Raw genomic sequence first — 25,184 nt, forward strand, 5'->3', positions numbered from 1 at the left:
CGCCTCCCGGGTTCACGCCATTCTCCTGCCTCAGCCTCTCCGAGTAGCTGGGACAACAGGCGCCCGCCACCACGCCCAGCTAATTTTTTTTTTGTATTTTTAGTTTCACGGGGTTTCACCGTGGTCTTGATCTCCTGACCTCGTGATCCGCCCGCCTCGACCTCCCAAAGTGCTGGGATTACAAGCGTGAGCCACCGCGCCCGGCCCTCACACAATTAACTTATAAATTTCCATAATTTGCCTCTTGCTAACTACTTACGTACAGTGAACATGGTTACTTGCAATTTCCCCTTAGCTTTTTACCTAGAAACATTTATATTGTCCATTTTCGTGCAAATGGTTAATTTGTTGGCCCATGGTTGTTGCTAATCTTTCCTTATAATCCTTTTAGTTTCCATAGAGTAGGGAGTGATGTTGTGTCTTTCATTCCTGAGTTTGATTGTGTCCTCTCTTTTTTCTTGGTCTGTCAGCTCATTAGTTCTCAACCAGGAGTGATTGTGTTCACCCCACTTTTTCCCCCAGGGACGTTGGCAATGTTTGGTGACATTTTTAGTTGTAAATTTTTTTTAGTGGGGCTTACTGGAATCTGTTGGATAGAAGTCAGAGATGTTGCTGAACATTCTGTGATACATAGATCAGCCCCCCACAAGAAAGAATTATCTGTCCCAAAATGTCAAGAGTGGTGAGGTTAAGAAACCCTAACCTAGCTAAAAGTTTGTCAATTTTGTTGATATTTTTAAAGAACCAACTTCTGGTTTAATTGATTTTCTCTGTTTTGTTTCATTGATTTCCTTCTTTTATTTATTGCTTTCTTCCTTCTGCTTGTTTTGAGTTTAATTTGCTCTTTTTTTGCCTTTTTATTTTTTTACATTTTGAGACAGAGTTTCATTCTTGTTGCCCAGGCTGGAGTGCGGTGGTGTGAGGTGCAATCTGGGCTCACTGCAACCTCTGCCTCCTGGGTTCAAGTGATTCTTCTGCCTCAGCCCCCCGAGTAGCTGGGATTACAGGCGTCTGCCACCAAACCCGGCTAATTTTTTGTCTTGAGACAGCGTTTCACCATGTTGGCCAGGCCGGTCCCAAACTCCTGACCTCAGGTGATCCACCCGCCTCAGCCTCTCAAAGGGCTGGGATTACAGGCGTGAGCCACCGTGCCCGGTGGCCATTTTCTTACAGTGGAAGCCTAGATTATTTATTTTGAGACCTTTATTTTTACTGGAGGCATTCAAAGCCATAGATTTTTCTGTAAACACTGCCTTAGCCACAATATACAAATTTTGAGATATTGTATTTTTGTTTAATTCGGTTGACAATTTGTTCTAATTTTCTTTGTGATTTTTTTAATTTGACCCATAGGTTTTTTTAGAAGTGTGTTGTTTAATTTCTCAATATTTCAGGAATTCCTAAATTTCCTTCTGTTGATTTCTAATTTAATTCTCTTGTGGCTGGAGAATATACTTTGAATGATTTCAATCCTTGGAATTGCTTGAGACTTGTTTTATGACATAGTTTATGGTTTCTCCTGAAAAATGTTCCATGTGTACTTGAAAAGAATGTATATTCTGCTGTTGTTGGGTGAAGTGTTCTATACATATCAGTTAGGTCAGGTTAGTTGATAGTGTTGTTCAAATCTCTTATACACTGTTGATTTTCTATCTAGGTGCTCTGTTAATTATTAAGAGTTAGGTGTTAAAATATTATTAAATTGTATATTTATCTTTTTAATTTTGGCAGATTTTGGTTAATGTATTTTGAGGCCCTGTTCTTAGCTGTGTGTACATTTACAGTTGTTTCATTTTCCTGGTAGTTTGCCTCTTCATCATTGTGAAATACTGCTTTTTGTCTCATAATAGTTCTAGACTTAAAGTTCATTTTGTCTAATGATAATATCGCCACTCCAGCTGCCTAATGATTACTCATTGCATATCGTACCTTTTTTCATTCCTTTTACTTTGAACTTGTTTGTACCTTTGAATCTAAAGCATGTTTCTTGAAGATAGCATATTGTTGGATCTTGCTTCTTAACTAGTCTGAGTGTTTTAGTGCTTCCAATTTAATGCATTTATTAATATGATTGGATTTACATCTGCCGTTTTGCTATTTGTTTTGTTCCATGTCTTTTACATTCTCCTCATTCTTTCACTGCTTTTGTGTTATCTAACTTTAAGAAATTGTAGTTCTTTTCTTAGTGGTTCCTGTAGGGATTAAAATGTGCATCTTTTTACAGTGTACTGCAGTGTACTTAATTCCACTCAATATCAAAACTTCCCATATAGCTTCATTTCCTTCTCATTCCTTATGCTGTTATTGATTTACATGTTATGTTTATACATATTAGAATCCCAACAATACAGTGTTGTAATTATTGCTTACACAATCTTATGCTTTATGAAGAAGTTCTGAATGAAGAGCAGGATTAAGAGCCAACAGATTGATAGTTAAAAGTAATGGGGGTGGAATTAAGTTTTCTTAGAAGGAGATGTAGAGTGAGAAAGCTGAGGTTTGTGTCCTGGGAACTGTGCACATTTAGATAGGGCTATAAGAGGGTCTTGTGAAGATAATCAAGTGCATTCACATGATTTTTATGTCTTCCGGATGATTTAACCCTTTATCATTATGGAAAGTTTCTCTTTATCTCTGGCAGTGTTCTTTGTCTGAAGTTTATTTTGTCTGATATTAGTATAACCCTTCAACCTTTCCTATGGTTGTTGTTTGCATGATATATTCTTTTCTATTCTTTTACTCCCAGCCTTTTTGTGTCATTGAATCCAAAGTATGATTTCTGTAGACAGCATATAGTTCGATCTTTTTTAAAAAAACACTTATCCAGTTTGACAGTCTGAGTGTTTAATTTGAGCATTTGGTCTGTTAACATTTAATGTAGTTGTTGATTGGATTTAGGTCTACGATTTTATTTTCTGTTTGTCTTTTATGTTTTTTATTCCTTTTCTTCCTGTCCTACCCTATTTTGGATTATTTGAACATTTTTTTAGAATTCTGTTTTAATTTACCTATTGGCTTTTTAGTTATGCCTCTTTTCATTTTTAAGAAGTAATTTCTTTGAAGACTGTACTAAATGTCATTAACTTTTCACAGTTTGCTTAGAATTACTATTGTTACTTCATGTAAATTTAGAATCTTAAATTTTTTCTACTGTTCTACTAGCTGTAGTTGTCATGTGTATCTACATCTATATACATTACAACACAATGTTTGCTTTAGCAGTCATGTATATTTTAAAGATATTAAGAAGAAAAAAGGTAGCTTTTATATTTGCAGAGATATTTACCATTTTGGAAGCTCTTTATTCTTTTCTAATGATGTGAGTTTGATTTGGTGCCATTTCTCTTTAGCCTACAGAATTTTGTCATTTCCAGTAGTTCAGGTTGGCTGTGGAAGATTTTTTTTTCTTCTTAATCTGACAGTGAATTTATTTCACCATTTTTGAAGGATATTTTTACTGGATATGGAATTCTGGGTTGGCAGTTTCATCGTCGTCTTCGTCTTTTAGCATTTTAAAGTGTGCTTAAAATTGTGTTTCCACCATTTTATAACCTCCATAATTTCAAATGAGAACTCTGTTGTCATTTGAATCTTCATTTTCCTGAACGTTATGTGTGATTTTTTTTCTAGCTGATTTCAGGGTTTTTTTGTTTGTTTGTTTTGATTTTGCTTTTCAAGTTTGACTGGCTGTAGTTTTCTTCATAGTTATCCTGCTTGGAATTCACTGAGATTTTTGAATCTGTAAATTTATATCTTTAGTCAAATTTGGGACATTTTTGGTTGCTCAGTTTTTTTTTCTCCCTTATTTTCTCTATTTGTCTTGTGGAAGTATAATTATACATATATTAGATTTTTGATATTTTTCAGCTATTGTTGAGGCTTATATCTTTTAAGTTTAATTCTCTGTTGTCCAATTTGGGTTGGATAATTTCTATTGTTCTGTTGTCAGTTTCACTGCCTCTTTCCTATGCATCCTTCCAGTTAGCTATTGATAATTTATTTCAGATGTTATTTTTTTATTCTCAAGTGTGCACTTGGTTCTTTTGCTTTTGTAGTTTCTATTTCTCTGCTGTGTTTCCCCATCTTTTCATTCATTGTGTACTTCTTGACTTTAATGTCATTTATTATAGTAGCATCTTTTAAGTTCTTGTCTGTAAATCTAAATCTAACATTCCGATAATTGAAGCTGTTGAGGAAGGAATACAGCATTATAATAACTGGGAAGGATTATATTTAAAGAAACCAAAGGAAGATGCAGTAGTCAGCAGTGCTAAGTGTTAGGAAGGTTAGTTAAAGTTCTTTTTGATTGGATTATTAACAAATTATTGATCACAGCAAAAGCATTTTTCAAGTGGTAGGATTAGATGGAAGATTGCAGTATGTTATAATGTGAGTGGCAAATGAAATAATCACAAGGAATATAGAGTACTTGTTAGAGGAGCTTCACTGAGAAAAGAGGGAAACAGAGGGGGAGGCAGGGTAAAATAAGATTTGGTAAGTATGTGGAATAATAAAAAGTGTATTTATTGGTTGAGGGGGAACAACCGATATGTTGGTAGAGGTTGAAGGTAAAGGTTCATAAGAACGTAGAAAGGATGGAATTCAAAATACAGATGAAAGGACATTTCTTCCTAACCTCCACTTCCCTGCTCCTGTCTGCCATTTACTGGCGGAAGGAATGCAAGATTTTCAAGGATTTTGGTACAGGAGCATATAGAGTTTGGTTGTTATTAGTAAAATGTTTTGTTAATATATACTTTGCTTCATTTTAATGAGGAAAAATGTAGGTTCAGAGAAGTCCAGAGAATGAGAGGAAAGATTGAGCGCTACTATAAATGTTGGAATAGCTATGGGCTGTGGCAGGGCAGGTGGTGATGGATGTGAGCTAAGATAAGTGAAAGGAGCAGTTTTGTGTTCCCAAGTGAGATTGGAATTCATTAATTTTATGGTATTAACAGTCTTAAATTGTGGTGTTATTTTTACTCTGATGTAGGAGTAGGGAGCTCAGCTTTTTGGGATTCACTTCTGTATCAGGGTTTGTGGTGGGAAAGTTGGTGGGGGTGGGTGTGCTTGGAATCCAAGTTAAGTATGGAGGGGACTGATAACTGTGGGAAAACAGTGCTACCTCGCACTGGATAAGAAGTTTCAACAAAGGTGACAGTGAGGTTTATATAGTCTTTATAAAGGAAAGATGAATAAAAATGTTAGGAGGGTATGGTCCATAAGTAGAAGATTAGAGGTTAAGATATCAGAGGCAGAGCAGTTTGAGGTCCTGAGTATGGCCGTTCAGAGGGTTGGTGAATTGGAGCACAGAGGGAAGGATTTTGTTATGAGGTCAAGAAACTATGGAACTAGGTATTTGAATGAATTTTCCACAATGACATTGAAGTCTCCTAACATCATGGCAGAATTTGGAATAGAGTAGAAAACTGTTAGTCTAAACACCTAATTTTCATTTAGTGTGAGGTGTAAACGAAACAGTGGTGAATGTTAACAAGGGGAGGCTGCATTATACTGTCTTCAGAGGAAGAGAGTTTTTTTTAACCCTTCATGGAGGTGAAAATGTAATAGCTTGTTAGTGGTGATATTAATATTGAAAAATAATTTGGCTTTAATATTAAATCAGGGGCCTTTAAAATATTACATCAAGGGTACATTAGATATTTGAAACAATGTTTTATTTTACAACTCAATATTTTTTGGTGGAGGCAGCAGGGCTGGAGAAAAAGTAAAGGATAGGTTGCATTGTCAGAAGGAATGACATACTTTTTAAAAAGGAAAAATTTAATTTTACTATCATTAATGAGTTTTTCCTTTTTTTCTGGGTAAATTTTATATTCTTTTAAGCATTAGCAATGTGGCAGCAAGGAACTGGTGAACATTATTTTAGGTCTTCATATCACTTACGGGAGTTTCTGTTTTGAAAGATGTAAGGTTCCTGTAAGTTTAACGAAGTCCAGTAACTGAACCCGAGATGATGCATGATAGCATGAGATTGTTGTTTTAAGATAAATATGACATGTACTCTCCAGCATATTTAATTTGTAGCTAGTCATAGGTAGTTGTCATAAATAACATTATACTATATCCTTTCTGTAGTACATTTTTCCCTCTGTTTACTCCTAATTTAGAGTAACTTAATTTTCAAGTGATGTCAGATTCATGAAGTTGAACAGGATTTGCTCAGAGCAAAAGTGTGTTCTAAAGGCTTAGCCTGAGTTTGTTTTTTTCCCATCTATGTTGATATTTTCCTTTAATCAGGGCCTCACTATCTATTGTTCTTCTCTTAAACTCCCTTGACTATCTCCATGTGGAACATTGAATTTGGTATCAGTCCTTTGAACTTCATTGTGGAATATGTACTGTATTGAGAGTGGGTTGTATTGTGTTTTTTAAAATCTCAAAATGTGAAATAAATGGCACTGTCATTCTGTACTAGAAGAATTTCTGGCATTAGTATTCAGGTTTGACATTAAATGAAGTGCATTAAATGCTGGAAGACTGTAAGTTTTGGGTTCAGAAACACAAGTGATCACCTGGTCTTTTCACTTGTTTGCTCAGCGATTTGTACAGATTTATTCTCCTTTCTGAACTTAAATCTTTAGATCCATGAAAAGAGTAGTTTTTTTTCCTTAGAGGGTTGAAGTGAGTTATAAATGAGATAACATAGGTATGGAATAGTAAATGTTAGTTCGTTTTCTAAATGTTGACCTAGGATGTACTTTTCTTCTCTTGTTAATCAAAGGAGAAGAATTGTGAAGAAGCTCTAGAAACCTTCACCTAATAGAAATAATTTATGCTGTTTTGTTTTGTTTTGTTTTTTTAACCAATCCTAATGAGAGGAAAAGGATCATTTGGGTGATCTGGTCTCCAGGTTGTTCAGAAGTAGCCTTTTGTTAGTTTTGTTTATTTTTGTGTGATACAGAATTTTAAAATAGTATTAATACAGGTCAGGAGTGGTGGCTCATGCCTGTAATCCCAGCACTTTGGGAAGCTGAGGCGGGTAGATCATGAGGTCAGGAGTTCAAGACCTGCCTGACCGACAGGGTGAAACCCTGTCTCTACTGAAAATACAAAAATTAGCCAGGCATGGTGGCACATACCTGTAATCCCAGCTACTCAGGAGGCTGAGGCAGGAGAATCGCTTAAACCCGGGAGGTGGAGGTTGTAGTTAGCGGAGATTGTGCCATCGCACTCCAGCCTGGGCAACAGAGTGTGAGACTTCATCTCAAAAAAAAGGTATTAATACAATCATGACATTGGAAAATGATAGTAGGTTTTTGTTTTCACCCATTTTGATGATCAATTTTCTAGTTCTACTCATGAAGATGAGGTAAGACTCCTACCTTACTCCTAGTTCTGGCACCTGTACTATATTATCAATTTTAAGATTTTAAATGGATGAATAGAGATCATCTAATTCATGACAGGAGCCGTGATGAAATGTGAAGAACGCCATGTTAACTGAAATCTTGAAGTCCACATACGGTAGAATTAGCAACATCAGAGGGAAGAATGTCTGTGAACCAAGTTAGAGTGTTTACTGTACCAGTGGAGACTTGTTGAATCTTTATTAGCTATATGCAACAAAACTATACATACTTTTAAAAATTTATGTTTGAGAAAAAAATTGTTTGCTACTTTTCAGAAAAAACAAGGAGAGAAATGACAGCCAAAGGTTCTACAGGAATGGAAATTCTGCTGTCAACATTAGAGGTAAATCAGTGACACACTTTAATTATGTAACTACTACTGCCAAGTGATACTGAAGAAGAAAAAGCCTATGTGTGTATGTAAATACACACAGAAACACATACACATGTACATATATACACACACACACATATATATGTAACAATTTTTATTTTAGAGGTAAAGCCAGTGAATGGAAGTTCGTTTTAGGTTTTTAAAATACTATTTGGAATGGTGGTATAAATATTCTAATGTGTATTAGGTGACTATTGAAGTATATTTCCCTTATATGATTATAATGATAACTGTAAATTGTAATCCTAACATGCCATTCTAGTTGGTAATAGAAAATAAAACATTAGCTGGAAATAAATCTTAAGCTTAAAACAAATGATTGACGTTGAAAATTATCGTTTATTGTTTTAGCTGGTATACATTTGTGATTTTACTACACGTATTGGTTAACTATATTATACTGATGATAATTGAATTTCTATGCCAGTGTAAAGTTTTGGGTGGACCAACAGGACATATTCAGAATCAGGATTCTGTATTTTGTTCAGTTGCAATGTTAAGAACAAGAAATGAATTTATGTTCTTCAATAGGAAGTCTTAGCATCATAAAGATGTGATTTCTCCCTAGATTGATCTGTTACTTTAGAGCAATCTCAATAAAAGTTACCAACAGGTTTTTTTTTCTTTTTCTTTTCTTTTCTTTTTTTTTTGAGACAGAGTCTCACTCTGTTGCCCAAGCTGGAGTGCAGTGGCGCGATCTCAGCTCAGTGCAACCTCCATCTCCCAGGTTTGAGTGATTCTCCTGCCTCAGCATCCCAAGTAGCTGGAATTATAGGTGCACACCACCATGCCCAGCTAATTTTTGTATTTTTAGTAGAGACGGGGTTTCACCATGTTGACCAGGCTGGTCTTGCACTCCTGACCTCAGGTGATCCGCCTGCCTCGGCCTCCCAAAGTGCTGGGATTACGGGCATGAGCCACTGTGCCCGGCCTAACAGTTTTGTTTTTAAAGTCCAAATGGGTAGACATAATCAGCAAAATAAAAAGCATATTTCTGAGAATGAAGATACATGAGAAGGGACTATCCCCATTAAATATCAAAGAACATTAGAAATCTTCAGTAATTAAAATAGTTTGGAAATTATGCATGAGTAATAGACTACTACTATAGTGTAACAGAATAGAAAATCCAAAAATAAAATGCATATGGGAATTTAGTATTATTTATTAAAGGTAGCATTTCAGATCAGTGAGAAATAGAGTGATTGGTAGCTATCTGGAAAAAGGTAACATTGAATGATGACTTCCTGCATTCCACACCCAAATAAATTCCACATGAAGCAAAGATTCAAGATGGAAAATGGAATCATAATACTAAAGAAAGACGAATTTTAAAATAATCTTACAACAAAGAAGGCTTTTTTAAGTATGAAAAAATAGAAACTATAAAAGATTGATAGATTCAACTATATTAACAAAAGGATGTAGAAAAACACGACATGGATACTTGGAAAACTGAGGAAGAGCTTTTTGGCTTATGTAATTTCTTTGATATGTAAAGAACTTCTTCAGTTAAAGGCTGGGTGTGGTGGCTCACACCTGTAATCCCAGCACTTTGGGAGGCCTAGACAGGCAGATCACAAAGTCAGGAGACTTGAGACCATTCTGGCTAACACGGTAAAACCCTGTCTCTACTAAAAATACAAAAAATTAGCTGGGTGTGGTGGCGGGCGCCTGTAGTCCCAGCTACTCGGGAGGCTGAGGCAGGAGAATGGTGTGAACCTGGGAGGCAGAGCTTGCAGTGAGCTGAGATCGCGCCACTGCACTCCATCCTGGGTGACAGCGAGACTCCATCTCAAAAAAACAAAAAAAAAAGAAAAAAAAGAACTTCTTCATTTAGGAAGAAAAAAAAAACACCTCAAAAACCATGTAAAGGCTATGCGCAGTTCTCAGAAAAAGAAACACAGATGTCACTTGAGATTGAGCATTACTTTTAATAAGATAAATAAAACCAAAGTACAATGTTGAAACATTTTCACTTATTAGATTGGTTGTCCAAACTTGGAGAAATAGTCACTCTTCTGCATTGCTGATGGGAGTATAAATTATTTCATAGAGAGCAATTTGGTAATATCTATTAAAGGCCCAGCTGGGCATGGTGGCTTACGCCTGTAATCCCAGCACTTTGGGAGGCCGAGACCATCCTGGCTAACTAACACGGTGAAATCCTGTCTCTGCTAAAAATACAAAACATTAGCCGGGCGTGGTGGTGGGCACCTGTAGTTCCAGCTACTTGGGAGGCTGAGGCAGGAGAATGGCGTGAACCCAGGAGGCGGAGCTTGCAGTGAGCCGAGATTGCAGCACTGCACTCCAGCCTGGGCGACAGAGCGAGACTCCGTCTCAAAAAAAAAAAACAAAAAAACCCCATATTCTTTGACCTTGAAATTGTAGGCATTTACCTTACTATACAGATGTACTTTACCACATGTAAATATATATCCTTAGTTAAATTTGAAACTTTTTAATAGCCAAATATTAAAAGCAACCTAAATATTTCATGGGTAGATGACTGGTTACATAAACAATGGTGATATAGCCATATAATGGAATATATCCTGTAGCCCTCAAAAAGAATAAAGAGGCTCTGTATCTATTGATATGTAAAATATCAATGTGCAAAATAGTACCTATAGGGCAATACCATTTGGAGAAATAAACCTGTATGCACGTGTATATTTACATGGATTTCTTTTATGTGTGCGTATTATCTTTGGCAGAATGCACAAGAAAGTGATAATGTGATTGCCTTCTGAGAGGGCAGTTAGGTGATTGTCACCAGATATATTGTGGTGCCATTTACATTTGGATTCATTTACTTTTATTATCTATTTGATAGAAAGATGAGGAATTCGAATGACAAATTTATTCTTCTAGTAATGTTGATATTAAGCAAGTAATAACTCAAAGTGATTTGTAAAAGTTCTTAAAGGTAGAAGGAAACAGACGGAAATGATAAGAGAATAGTGAAAACCTGAATACCTTTGTTCCTAGAGAAATTGGAAAGGTCATTTGTAAAATATGGGTAGTTCCCAATGGATTCAAAAGTTTGGGAATCAAAAATTTACAATGTTTTAATAAAACAAACTATTTATTTCAGAACACAAAAGATCTTCAAACTACACTTAATATCTTAAGCATTCTTGTTGAGCTGGTGTCAGCTGGTAAGTTTTTGTTTCTTTGGTCTAATTTCTGTTCCTGAACAGTGATCAACAGTGTATCATATTCACTTTATTTGGAATTTTCTGATACTCTTATAGAGGCTATTCTGAGTATTGGAATTAGAAACTGAAATGTCATAGTTTGTTGTTGTTGCTTTGTTTTTGGTATCTTCAAGTATCCCTCAGACTACCCCATAGCCATGTATTTCACAGCCTTGAACCTAGAATTTCAGCATGATTTGTGTTTACCCTTTGTGTGCTATTTTCGAAATAAATGAGATTAAACAAAATATGTTGATGGTATTTGTTTGATATTATTGATTGATTGATTGATTGAGATGGAGTTTTGCTCTTGTCACCCAGGCTTGAGTGCAGTGGTATGATCTCTGCCCACTGCCACCTCCGCCTCCTGGGTTCAAGAGATTCTTCTGCCTCAAACTCCCAAGTAGCTGGGATTACAGGTGTGCACCACCATGCCTGGCTAATTTTTGTATTTTTAGTTGAGACGGGGTTTCACCATGTTGGCTAGGCTGGTCTTGAACTCCTGACCTCAGGTGAATCTGCCTGCCTCGGCCTCCCTAAGTGCTGTGATTGCAGGCGTGAGCTACTGTGCCTGGCTGTATTTGTTTGATTTTAGAAGTCATCAGTTTTACCCATTTCTTGAATGCTAACAAGTTATGATACCTAATATGGGAGGATTTGTTGTTTAAATTTTTTTTTTTTAAATTTTTAGGTGGAGGTCGAAGAGTGAGTTTCTTAGTCACCAAAGGTGGTTCACAAATATTGTTGCAGTTACTTATGAATGCCAGCAAAGAATCTCCCCCACATGAGGACTTAATGGTACAGATTCATTCTATTCTTGCAAAGATTGGACCGAAAGGTAAGGGATTTCATTTGTATGATTATTGAATCTAGAACTATTTTTGTAACATTGATTCTCTCACCTTGTAACTACTCAGTTTTTAAAAATATTATTTTGAATTTCTATGGATACACAATAATTGTACATGTTTGTGGGGGTACACGTGATATTTTGATACAAATGTATGTGTAATGATCAAATCTGGGTACATGGGGTATCCATCACCTCAAACATTCATTATTTCTTTGTGTTGGGATCATTCCGTATCTTCTCTTACAGCTATTTTGAAATATATAATAAATTATTATTAGCTATAGTTGCCCTATTGTGTTACCACTGGATGTTATTCCTTCTATTGAAATGTATTTTTGTATCCATTAACAAACTCCTCTTTATCTCCCGCTCCCCATTACCCTTGCCAGCCTCTGATAACCACTATTCTATTCACTCCTTTAATGAGATCAGTTTTTTTAGCTTCTGCATATGAAAGAGAACGTTGATATTTATCTTTCTGTGCCTGCCTTATTTCACTTAACATAATGTCCTCCAGTTCCATCCATTTTGCTGCAAATGACAGGATTTCTTTCTTTTTTATGATTGAATGATATTCTATTGTATAAATAAACTGCATTTTCCTTATATATTCATTCATTGATGGACACCTAGGTTGATTCCATACCTTGGCTTTTGTGAATAGTGCAGCAGTAAACATGGGAATGCAGATATTCTTCAATATACTTACTTCCTTTCGTTTGGATATATACCCAACAGTAGGATTGCTAGATCATCTGGTAATTCTATTTTTGGTTTTTTGGGGAAACCCCATACTGTTTTCCATAGTGGCTGTACTAACTTGGATTCCTGCAGTATATGAGTGTTCCCCTTGCCCCTTATCCTCACCAGCATTTATTATTTTCTGTCTTTTTGATAACAGCTCTCTTAACTGGGATGAGATGATATCTCATTATGGTTTTGATTTGCATTTCCCTAATGATTAGTAATGTTGAGCGTTTTTATCTATACCCATTGCCCATTTATGTGTTTTCTTTTGAGAATATTTATTCGGATCTTTTGCCCATTTAAAAAATCCTTTTTCTTTTTTTTTGCTGTTGAGTTATTTGAGTTCCTTATATATTCTGGTTATTAATCTCTTGTCAGATGAGTAGTCTGTAAGTATTTCCTCCCATTCTGTAGGTTATCTCTTCACTTTGTTGATTGTTTCCTTTGCTGTTGAGAAGCTTTTTAGCTTGATATAATCTCATTTGTCAGTTTTTGCTTTGGTTACCTATGCTTTCCAGGTCTTACTAAATAAATTTTTGCCCAGACCAATGTCCGGAAGCATTTCTCCAGTGTTTTCTTATGGAGAGTGCTTAATTTTTAAAATAAAAAATGCCACAGCTTTTTCTTAGACTTGGTAATGAAATGCTTTTTTTTTTGGGAGACGGAGTCTCACTGTGTTGCCAGGCAGGAGTGCAGTGGTGTGATCTGGGCTCAACCTCTGCCTCCTGGTTTCAAGTGATTCTCCTGCCTCAGCCTCCCGAGTAGCTGGGACTACAGGCATGTGCCACCATGCCTGTCTCATTTTTTTTTATTTTTAGTAGAGACGGGGTTTCACCATGTTGGCCAGGATGGTCTCAAACTCCAGACCTCATGATCCGCCCACCTTGGCCTCCCAAAGGGCTGGGATTTTTCTAGTGAGGTAAAATAATTTTCCCTCAGGAATATTGAGTTATTTTGATTTAAAATTCTTTGTTTGCTGGTCCTATTTATTTTGTTTAAGTCTTTTTTTTTTTTTTTCTGAGACGGAGTCTTGCTCAGTCACCCAGGCTGGAGTACAGTGTTACGATCTTGGCTCACTGCAAGGTCTGCCTCCTGGTTCATGCCATTCTCCTACCTCGGCCTCCCGAGTAGCTGGGACTACAGGTGCCCGCCACCATGCCCAGCTAATTTTTTTTTTTGTATTTTTAGTAGAGACGGGGTTTCACCATGTTAGCCAGGATGATCTCGATCTCCTGACCTCGTGATCCACCTGCCTTGGCCTCCCAAAGTGCTGGGATTGCAGGCGTGAGCCACCGTGCCCGGCCTTAAGTCTTTTTTAAAATTCATTTTTATTTGTATTTTTATATAGTGAAGGAGTACAAGTGCAGATTTCTTACATGCAGTATTGTGTAGTGGGGAAGTCTGGGCATTTAATGTACCCATTACCTGAATAGTGAACATTGTAGCTAACAGGTAATTTTTCAACCTTCACCCCTCACCCACCTTGCCACCTTTTGTATCTCCATTGTCTACTATAAATCTTAACATTCTTAAGTTCTTATTTAAATTTTTTTTTACTGTTTTAATCTCTTCATGAGAATAAAAATTAAGAACACTTCCCTTTCTGTGTTAAGAATTATTTCCCTTTAGAAATTTATTTGGTAATATTTGCCAGATTATTTTCTATATAAACTGTTCATTTTTTACATTAATTTTTATTTTTTTACAAGTCAGAAAAGAATATGGTTCATATTAAGTAAGTACTATTGTAATGGACATTTAGATTTTGTTCCTTTTAACTCTGTGATGGTGTTCTGGGAAGTGTGTTGAACTAGACAGATGTATATGTGTAGTGGAGCAGTTCAGTTTTTTTAAATGACAGTTTAAGTGTTGGGCTACTCCGGCCTCCATCCTCCTGCCCTATCCCCCTGTCTGTTTCTTAGTACATTCTTTCAACTAATGTTTTAAAATGAAAGGGATGTTTTATTTTAAAAATAATACAAAAAAGGGTTATAATTTTATTCTTTTCAGGCCAACTTTATATTTCATAATATTAATTCATAATATAAATTTAAAATTTACATCATTGATTTATAATATGGTTTCATTCAAAACTTACAGGTGGGCCAGGCACAGTGGCTCACGCCTGTAATCTCAGCAGTTTGGGAGAACAAGGTGGGCAGATCACTTGAGGTCAGGAGTTTGAGACCAGCCTGGCCAACATGGCGAAAGCCCGTCTCTACTAAAAATCCAAAAATTAACCCGGTGTGGTGGTAGGTGCCTGTAATCCCAGCTACTCAGGAGGCAGACGCAGGAGAATCGCTTCACCCTGGGAGGCAGAGGTTGCAGTGAGCTGGGATGGAGCCACTGCACTCCAGCCTGGATGACAAGAGCAAGACTCTGTCTCAAAAAAAAGAAAAGAAAAGTTACATGTGAATAAATTGTCTTTTTTTTTAAACAGATAAAAAATTTGGAGTAAAGGCTAGAATTAATGGGGCTCTGAATATAACCCTGAATTTGGTCAAGCAGAATTTGCAGAATCATCGCTTGGTTCTACCTTGCCTTCAGCTTTTACGAGTATATTCTGCCAACTGTGAGTATTTAGGTGGCTTTTAGTTAACTCAGTGTTGTAAAGTTACACAAAAAGAATTTTAAAGTATCCTGATTCTGTAAACCTCTGATATTTGTGAAAAAGGAAAGAGAAAATTTAATATGGCTCATTTTAACTCTTGACTCCAACCACAACAAAAGTGATGTGGGGTAAGGTTAAGTTGGGCTGTGCATGGTGGCTCATGCTTGTAATCCCAGCACTTTGGGAGGCCAAGGCGGGTGGATCACCTGAGGTCAAGAGTTTGAGACCAGCCTGGCCAACATGGCAAAACTCCGTCTCTACTAAAAATACAAAAATTAGCCAGGCATGGTCGTAGGCGCCTATAATCCTGACTATTTGGGAGGCTGAGGTAGGAGAATCGTTTGAACCTGGGAAGCAGAGGTTGCAATGAGCCGAGATTGTGCCATTGCACTCCAGCCTGGGCGATAGAGCAAGACTCTGTCTCAACAACAACAACAACAACAACAACAACAAAAAAAAAAAAGAAGGTTAAGTTGATAAAACCTTGAACATTCTAACTAATTTCCCCAATTTATAAAGGATGGGAGTGAGGAGGATGGGTAGGCAGCCTGTAGAAAAGATGTGGAAGAATATGAGGGTATTGGCAGCTGGAAAAACTCCTGTGCCTCTTTGGACTGTCATAGATGAGAGGAAAGCCAAGAAGGAAGGGATGCAGTAGCATAGTCACCTGGGGCAAATTCTCTTCGACAATCAATAGGGAAGCAGCAGAACTGAAAGTAACTAGTATGGGAACCTCTGAGGAAGCTAAAGAGAAGAGGGATCACAGAGAGATAGACTCAGATAAACTGTCTCCCAAAACACACTCACTAACACAAGGTTCCAAACCATGAGGTATGGATTTTTTTTCTATTCTCTGATTGCAGAATTGAAGTGGTTAATGAAAGAACCTAAGATTGAATTGCAGAATATATGTTATTGCAGAATATCATTGCAAAATAATGATAGAGTACTAGATATGTGTGTATATTGCGTATATACATATATGTAATATATAAACAGACGTAAGCTTATGTATATGTCTCTGTGTGTGTGTGTATCAGTACCTTTAAAATATGGCTAAAGGTGTGCTCTGTGGAAAACAGCTTAGAACACTAAAATAACTAACGTAATTAAAAAGAACATAAGGAAATGAATGAATTAGATATCTAACCAATGAAGTTAAGAACAGAGAAATAAACACCATTAAAGTCAAGAAATGAAATAGTAAAGGGAAAAGGAAAAATATGCATTAGAAAATAGAAAAGCAGTTGATTTAAAAAATAAAACTGTATTGGATTAAAAATAAAATACACTGGTACAGTGGCACATGGCTGTAATCCCAGCACTTTGGAGGCTAGGCAGAAGGACTGCTTGAGGCCAGGAGTTTGCAACCAGCCTGGGCAACATAGTGAGATGCCATTTCTACAAAAAAAATGGAAAAAAGTGGCTGGTTGTGGTGATGTGTGCCTGCAGTCTCAGCTACTCAGGAAGCTAAGGTGGGAGGATTTCCTGAGTCCAGGAGGTTGAGGCTGCAGTGAGCCATGACTACACCACTGCACTCCAGCTTGGGCAACACAGCAAGACCCTGTCTCAAAAACAACAGCAATGCAACAAAAACCCCCAAATGTAAAAATAAAGCAGCTAAACCACCAAATACTCCAATCAAGGTCAACGGAATACAGTATAGACATGAAATTAGAAGGGATAACGGAATAATAAACAGATACAGAGAAAATTAAGATCATCCTAAGAAATATTAGGAGCTACATTTTTGGTGGCATTTTATTGGATTAACCAATAGAAGGCTAGCAAATGGCTTATCTATAATTTAAAAATTATTTATTAAACAATTTTCTTTTAGAGACAGGGTCTTGCTATACATCTCAGGCTGGCTTTGAACTCCTGGCCTTAAGCGATCCTCGTGCTTCAGCCTCCCAAGCAGCTGAGACTACAGGCACATGCCACTGTGCCTGGTTCTACAATATATTTAATAACATTTGTTCAGAATTAAAAATGTTTAGCACAGTTTTCTGGTTAGGTAATTATTTGCATATTCCATATTAAATACTGAAATTGTTCCATCTTTTTCCCTGCTACACTTGCTTTAATTAAAGTCCTCATAACCTGTTACCTAGACCATAGCCTCCTAACGTGTCTTTCAAAACCAGCTTCCCCAGAGTTCTTTGAATTCTGACGTATTTATTTAAAATTCACAACTGATTTGTTGTTCCTTTTGCGTGATTCCCCATAGTCAAAAGAATTAACAACTTCTAGGGCCCTTCATAATTTCTCACCTTGTTTTTCCACCTCATCTTCCTATTTGTGTATCTTTGTTTGATACTCTGTGTTTAACAATATGTGACTGCTCACATCGTGATGTTCATTGTCTTCGTTCTGTTGTTTGTATTATTCCTGTGTCCAGAGCCACATCTACCCCTTTACCTCAACTCCTGTCCTAACTAACTCCTACTCACTTTTAAAGACTGAGCCTAGGCATCATTTTCTCCAGAAATGTCTGTGTCTCACTCTGAATTGGGAACTTCTCAATGGTATAATCCAAATAGTCTACAACTCTTAATCTATGTTGAAAGTAATTTAGTAATTATTTGTTTATTGTTTCTGTCATTCTCTGTACACTTTGTTCTTTGAGGTCAGAGACTTTATTCTTGTTTCAGAATCCCCATAACCTGGTGTTCAATGAGGTTCACTAAATTTATTAGAGAAATGTGGAGTAACTGAAGTTTTTTATAATAGTTTTTTTTTTTTTTTTGCATATAACTTGTTTCAGAATTTCCCTGCACTTTCCATAACAAAGCAAAAACAAAAAACGCTATTTCTTCATGTGGTTAGCTTAGATGGACTTCAAGAGTGACTTGAGTTGACATTTACTAAACAGTTTGTATATGTTTTTGCCTATGTATCACTAAGTATACACATTTTTGGTTGTCAAAGCTTAAAATAATTTTGCATCTCTTTCTCCCCCTCTCAGCTGTGAATTCAGTATCCTTAGGGAAAAATGGAGTTGTGGAACTGATGTTTAAAATCATTGGACCATTTAGTAAGAAGAATTCCAGTCTTATAAAGTGAGTAAATGTTTTGAATGTAAACATAGGTATAGCCTTTGTTACTCCGGGCCTCATTATCTTGATATGTACAATGAGCAGGTTGAATTAAATTGTCTCCAGGGTTATTTCATTTCTTAGTTCTTGAATAATGATTTTATCATTATAAAGATTTTCTTTAGTATAAAATTTAATCTTCACAAATATATCAAAATTGGACAGTTTTGACTTCATTGAATATAATGTTTATAGTAACTTAGACTGAACATTTCTAGATACTATAAAAGGAAAAAAGATTATCTATAGAGTATTCATTCAGAAACATTTATTGAGTGCCTACTATATTTCTCACCCAATTTTACAATCTTGTAATGACTTCTTCATTCTTATGAATACCTGAACAATCTTAAATTGATACATTTCTATTTTGTCAAAATCACATCATTCTTTTTCCCCCATCCTCAGATGTGTGTGTGTGTGTGTATATATATATATATATATATATGTATGTATGTATGTATTTTTATTCATTCCTAGGCCTTTCAGCCTCAGAAAATGAAAGCCATGTCTCATTTATTGGTTACAGTTTAATGTTTTCTTAAGCCATTTTAGAGGTCTTTCTTTAAAATTTTTTTTATTGTGGAATTTTTAAAACATAACATAAAATAGAGTTTATATTAAACTGATTATATTAAGTTATATTAATTACTTATTGTGTTTAACAATTCTGAACATTCCACTATTTTTGTTTCATTTATTTCCACTCCACACTTTTGTTTGTTTTTCCTGGAGTACTTTTAAGAAATCTCACGTATTTTATATATACATAAATGTGTGTGTATTTCTATAAGCAGATCCTAGATATTTTCTCTTGGATTATTTTCTTTGAATATTATTTTCTAAATACCTCAGTATATAATTCTACTAAATCAGGACTTAAAAATTACCATAATACTACAATCATAGCTAATAAAATTATTAATTTCTTTTTTTTTTGAGATGGAGTCTTGCTCTGTTGCCCAGGCTGGAGTGCAGTGGCATGATCATGGCTCACTGTAGCCTCAAATTCCTAGGCTCAAGTGTTGCTCCCACCTTTCCCTCCTGATACTTAATTAATACAATCTAAAATCTAGTCTGTGTTTAGTTTTCTCCAGTTGTCTCAAAATAGCCCCTTTTTAGTTGGTTTGTTTGAATCAGAATCCAAACAAGATACATACATTATTCTTCCTTATATTTAGGAAATTTCCACGCCTACACAAATGTAGAGAGGATAATATAATGAACTCTGATGTACCTGTTACCCAGTTGTACTATCAAAAATCTGTCATGTTAATTTTATTTTTCTTTTCTGTTTTTCTTTTTTCGTAGCGTATTTTAAAGCAGATATCAGCCATTATATTTGATCTGTAAATTCTTTAATATGATCACTATCAATTACAGATCTTTTTTCTTTTAGTGTTACCACAATTGTCTTTTCTGTGCCCAACAATATTAACGGTAATTTCTTAATATCTGATATTTTCTGATTATCTAGGAAATGCCTTTTTTTTTTAACAGGTGGCTTGCTTGTTCAGGGTTTCAATTAAGTCTATACATTATGTTTGATTGATACGTCTCATAATCTTTTGAAATAAAAAGTTTCCCTCTTTTTTGGTTTTGTTTTATTTGTTGAAGGACTTGAGTGATTGGTCTTTTAAAATGTCCCACATTCTGGCTTAAAATGACTCTATCCTGAAGTTATTTAACATATGAGTATATCCCTTACATTTTCTGTAGACTGATAAAACTGTGGCTTGATTAGATTTGGGGTTTTGGTTTGTTTTTTCTGATCAAAAATATTTCATAGGTGGAGCTGGCAACTTTGTTTTATGTCACTTAAGATAATTGAGTTGAGGTGATCTATCCATTAGAAATGTCCCCATCCACTTTTCACTTAGTGATTTAGCAGTCATTCATGACATTGCCTATATCTGTTGTTTCATTAGTGGTTGGAAAATAATAACTTATCTAGTTTTATTTTTTTCCTGTGTTTATTAGCTGTGAATCTTTTGTAATGAAGAACTTGTCCACATGAACTATTTGATTAGATTTTACTCTTAAACAAATAGGTTCAGGACATTTCCAGTGTTTTTACCCTTTCTTAATAAGGGTCAAATATTTTAAAATATTTTGGGAGCTTACTTGCACACATAACTATTAAATATTATTTGGTGGGATGACAACATAGTTACAGCTGTGTAAGAGTTATACACAATCCCAGAGTGTCTGATGAAATGTAACAAAACAATGTTTGTATCCAATCAATAACACAGAATATTGGTATCTTATGGTGGTTTAGAGTGGGCTCTGCAGGCAGACAGACTTGGATTTGCATGTTAGCTCTATCATTTACTGGCCCTAGGATACAAGTAAGTTACTTAATTTATTATGCCCCAGTTTCCTGTCTGTAAAATGGTAATAATATTAGCACCTCTATTGTAAGGTTGTAATGAAATGATTCCTATAATTAGCACAATGCCTGTATTAATGTAATACAGTTTAGATAAGCAATGTAGTAGTGTGTGTATGAATGATTCCTAGCTAACACTAAAAGTACAGTCGTTATGCTTTTATTTATATGCTGTTTCTCCCTTTAATCGGTACGGCATTTTATAATTTATTTTTTATATAATGGCCATGATCTCCTACTTAAGATGTACTTCATGCTCTATTATAACCAAGTTATCAAATCTAATATAAAATGTTCCCGGGGAAATGAAATGGAGCATTTCAAAAGGATCTTTATAATATACCACATGGGGTATATTCAAAACCTTATAGAAATCAGTGGATCTAAAACATCAGAGAAAAGATGAATTATTCATTATTTTTCTATTTCTACTTTAAAAAGGAAAAATAATCTTTTACTTTATTTTTACTTTAAAAAGAACAAGCCATTCATTGACCAAACTTGCTATATCTCGATCTCTTACCATTTTTAGTAATCTGAGGGTCTCTCCTCTAATTAACTAAAAACCTCAGACATCTAACACTTTCTGTTGTATTTCTTCCTCCCTTTAAACAGTGCTCCACATTTAATGGGAAGAAGATTGAGGAAGAGTTATATTTGAAGGGTTATGCTTCCTCTCCTTTTTAATTTTAGGTTTTGGATTTAAAACTGTTAATCTAGAAGGAAACAACTCAGGAGGTTATTTTAACTATCTTTTTGAGTTTCCCCATAGGTTTGGAAGTCATTGCAAGGACTGACCCACAGTTGAAAGTAGATGTCACTTCATTAGTACCTGGGGACTTAAGCTTTTTTTCCTTCACATCTCCTAGATCTAAGCCACAGACTACTTTTTGAATTATTGTTGCTTATAGTATTCTTTGTGGAAATATGAAGACTGGAAAAATATATGAGGAAGTATAAATTATTTATACTGAGAAATTTTAATTAACAATACAAACTATGCATTTCAATAAATCTAAAATTTTGAAATTCTTTTGTAACATTAATTTACTCTGGCTTATAAGTGTTACAGAATTTCAGAAATTTCTTTGTGGTAAAGTTCTAAAAATAACTCTTAAATAACATTTGGTAAAAATTTACAAATGACTTTGCACCAAACTTGACTATCTTTTAATCTACTGGAAATAAGAAACAAACACAATGGGCATTGCCATCCGAAAGAACTGGGTTCATATCCCAGCTTTCCAGTGTTGAAAAATAAACATCAACAGAAAAAACATGTTCTATTTTAGGATTAGAAACTGTCAGAAGCACTTTTATTTGGTTTAAACAGGTGTAAACAACTGCCAGTAGGGAGAAAGAGTTTCTGAAATTACTCTCAGATTTTTACAATTTTGAATAAAGAATTAGCTGTAGAAAGGAAGGTCTTATGAGTTCATTGTAAGTGATTGCATGTAAGTTATTGTATTAGCTTTCTAGGGCTGTCATAACAAAGTCCACATACTGAGTGGCTCAGAACAACAGAAATTTATCGTTTTATAGTTCCAGAGGTTAGAAGTCCAAAATCAACTTGTCAGCAGGGCCGTGCTCCCTCTGAAACCTGGAAGGGAGCATCCTTCCTTGCTTCTTCCTAGCTTCTGGTGGTTTGCTGGCAATCTTTGGTGTTCCTAGGCTTGCAGCTGTAGCATTTCGGTTTTTGCCTCCGTCATCACATGGCACTGTCCCCTTTTGTGTCTGTCTTCACATTGTCTTCTCTCTTCTTATAACAACACCAGTCTCTTGTATTAAGGGCCCACCTACTCCAGTATGACCTTGCCTTAACTAGTTACATCTGCAATGACGATGTTTTCCAATAAGGTCATATTTGGAGGTATTGGGGGTTGGGACTTCAACATATCTTTGAACACAATTCAACCCATAACAGTGATTAACTGCATGTACTTAGCAGTAAGCACAGTTTGTGATCTTTCACTGTGTTCTATGTTAGCTGTGTCTTAACTTTGCATAGTTTGCGTAGTCTTTCACAAAACTTGACATCTTTATATATACATAGAAGTTAATGTTTTTGATGGATCATGGTAGTCTCGAATAAATTTGACAAAGAAGCCTTAGTAATGGTAAGAAACATATTCCGTTGAATGGTAAGTGGAGTCTGCTACTTACTGTAGATAATACATGTAATGCAGTGAGTCTTGAGACCTTCTTAACACGATTAATCAGCAGATTGTGTAGTGCCTTGGGGAATAAATATTTTGTCTTAGCTTTCTTAATCACTTTTTAAATAGAAGGGATTTATAATATGTAGAAATTAAACAGAGTAACCATAGGAAGAGGGTTTTAGTTTATATTAGATTGACCTCTGTTTTTAAAAATACATTTCTGAGATGTAGTTGACATGATAAAATCTATATATTCAAAGTGTACAATTTGATGAGAATGGACATAGGCTGGATAAAGCCTTTAGACTTGGTAGGCACAGTACTTCTAGGGTCCCATAAAAGAGTTATAATTTCTTTAAAAATCATATAAAAAATGAACTTTTAGGCTGAAGAAAATGTTTTCATTTGTGATATTAGTGCATTCATCTTTATACCAACACCAACACGGTTGTAAAATGCTATATGAATTTTAAATACTTTTTTGAAGGGAGGGGCCTATGAAGGCAAAGAAGTGTCTAGAGCCCATGAAAATCGTAATGTGGTCCTGGATATATGGCTAAACTTGTGAAAAACTATCACCACATCAAGCTAACATCTCCATCACCCCCAAAGGCTTTATCATGCCCTTGGTAATTCTTCCCTTGCTTCTCCCTTTTGGCCCTAGCAGTCATGACGATGCCTTCTATTACTGTAGATTTGGTTACATGTAAGTTCAGGAATTTTATATAAATGGAATCATAGTGTGTGTACTCTTCTTCGTGGTGGGGTGGATCTGGCTTCTTCCATGTGTCATGATTATTTATAGATTCACTTATGTTGCACGTATCAAAAATTTACTCCTTTTTATTGTTGAGTAGTCACAATTATGTGGCTGTATTGTAATTTGTTTATCCATTAACCTATTAAGGGACATTTGGGTTGTTTTTAGTTTTTGACTTACAAATAAAGACTTTTTAGTTTTTGAATGTTTATTTGGATATATAAGCATTCACAGACTTTTTATGGTCATATATTTTTTATTTCTGCTGAATAGATATCTAGGAGTGGAATGGCTGGATCAGTTGGTAGCTTTTCAAAAAAAACTGTCTTTCTGCAATATGTTAAATCTTCCCCCTACTTGAACACGTGGAGTACTATTGTGATAAGTGTTTTAATGTTTTCTAATGTTTATGTCAGATCTAGGTGTGTTTCAATTTTTTTTTTCATCATTATGGGTCTTTTTTTCCTTGCCTTTTTCATGCTTGATAATTTTTGAGTCCAGTCATTGTGAATTTCACCTTGTTGAGTGCTGGATATTTTTGTATTTCTATAAATATTCTTGAGGTTTGTTCTGGGATGTGGTTAAGTTAGTTAGAAATGGTTTGATCTGTAAATATCTTTTCACATTTGTTAGATGGGATCAAAGCATTGTTTAGGACTGATTATTCCCCACTACTGAGGCAGAATCCTTCCGAACACTCTACCCCATGAGTTATGAGGATTTCCAGTGTGATTGGTGGGAACAGGCACTGTTCTCAGCCCTGTGTGAATACTAGATGTGGTTCTGCAGTCCTTTTGGATGGCTTTTCCCCAGCCTTAGTAGTTACTTCACACACATGTGCTGATCCCTACTTTGCTGAATATTCAAACACAACTCGCTGAAATCCCTGAGCCATTCTTTCTGTACAGCTTTCATTTTCTGGTATTCTGCCCTGTGAACTCTAACCGACTTGGTCTCCCTAGACCCTCTATGTCCTCAATCAGGGAGTTCATGTGCTCAACTTTTGGGATCTGCCAGACTCCACCTAGGTTCTGTCACCCTGTGCTGTAGCTTGGTCGCTTTCTCAAGGTGTAGTAAACTGGGGCAATTGTAGGGCTCATCTCATTTTTGCCATTTCTGTGGAGCTCTATCTTTCATTGCTTAATATCCAGTATCTTAAACAGCCATTCCATTTTGTCCATTAAAAAAAATTACATCAAATGAGAGGGTACATCCGGTTTCTGTTACTCCATCTTGTCTGGAAGTGAAAGTTCAGATAGCCTTCTCAAAGGGAGACTGACATTTCTGATTTCATAATTTCCTTTCTCAACAAGAGAATTACGTTATTCATTTTCTGTTGCATTGAGATTTTATGTGGCCCTAGGCATGTTATATTTCAGTTCTGTGGAACAAAATTGTTTTAAGAAGGAAACTAGAAAACACATATATAAAGCACCTGTAACAGTGTCTGGCATTTGTCAGGTCTTGCTGAAGTAGTTTTCTTTTCCATTTTTGTTTTTATAAATCGCAGTCTCATATGGAATATTCGTTTAGTTTTGTGTTTAATTTGGACCAATTTAAAAGCCATCCATATTCTCACAGTTTTGTATTCTCCTGT

The 25,184-nt window shown here is 35.6% G+C and overlaps 1 protein-coding gene across 6 annotated transcripts in view; it reads left to right on the forward strand.

Annotated features, from left to right (window-relative positions):
- Nucleotides 1-25,184, forward strand: part of AGTPBP1 (ATP/GTP binding protein 1) — a 197,102-nt gene that overhangs the window by 54,480 nt on the left and 117,438 nt on the right. For all 6 annotated transcript variants that reach the window (XM_030809308.1, XM_030809316.1, XM_030809325.1 and 3 more), the window contains 5 exons: nt 7,649-7,716; nt 10,865-10,928; nt 11,659-11,805; nt 15,008-15,139; nt 18,147-18,240. In XM_030809308.1, coding sequence (XP_030665168.1) covers nt 7,649-7,716; nt 10,865-10,928; nt 11,659-11,805; nt 15,008-15,139; nt 18,147-18,240 — 505 coding nt within the window. The remainder of the gene's footprint in view (nt 1-7,648; nt 7,717-10,864; nt 10,929-11,658; nt 11,806-15,007; nt 15,140-18,146; nt 18,241-25,184) is intronic.

Source organism: Nomascus leucogenys, chromosome 1a (genome assembly GCF_006542625.1).
Source record: "Nomascus leucogenys isolate Asia chromosome 1a, Asia_NLE_v1, whole genome shotgun sequence".
Classification (NCBI taxonomy): Eukaryota; Metazoa; Chordata; class Mammalia; order Primates; family Hylobatidae; genus Nomascus; species Nomascus leucogenys.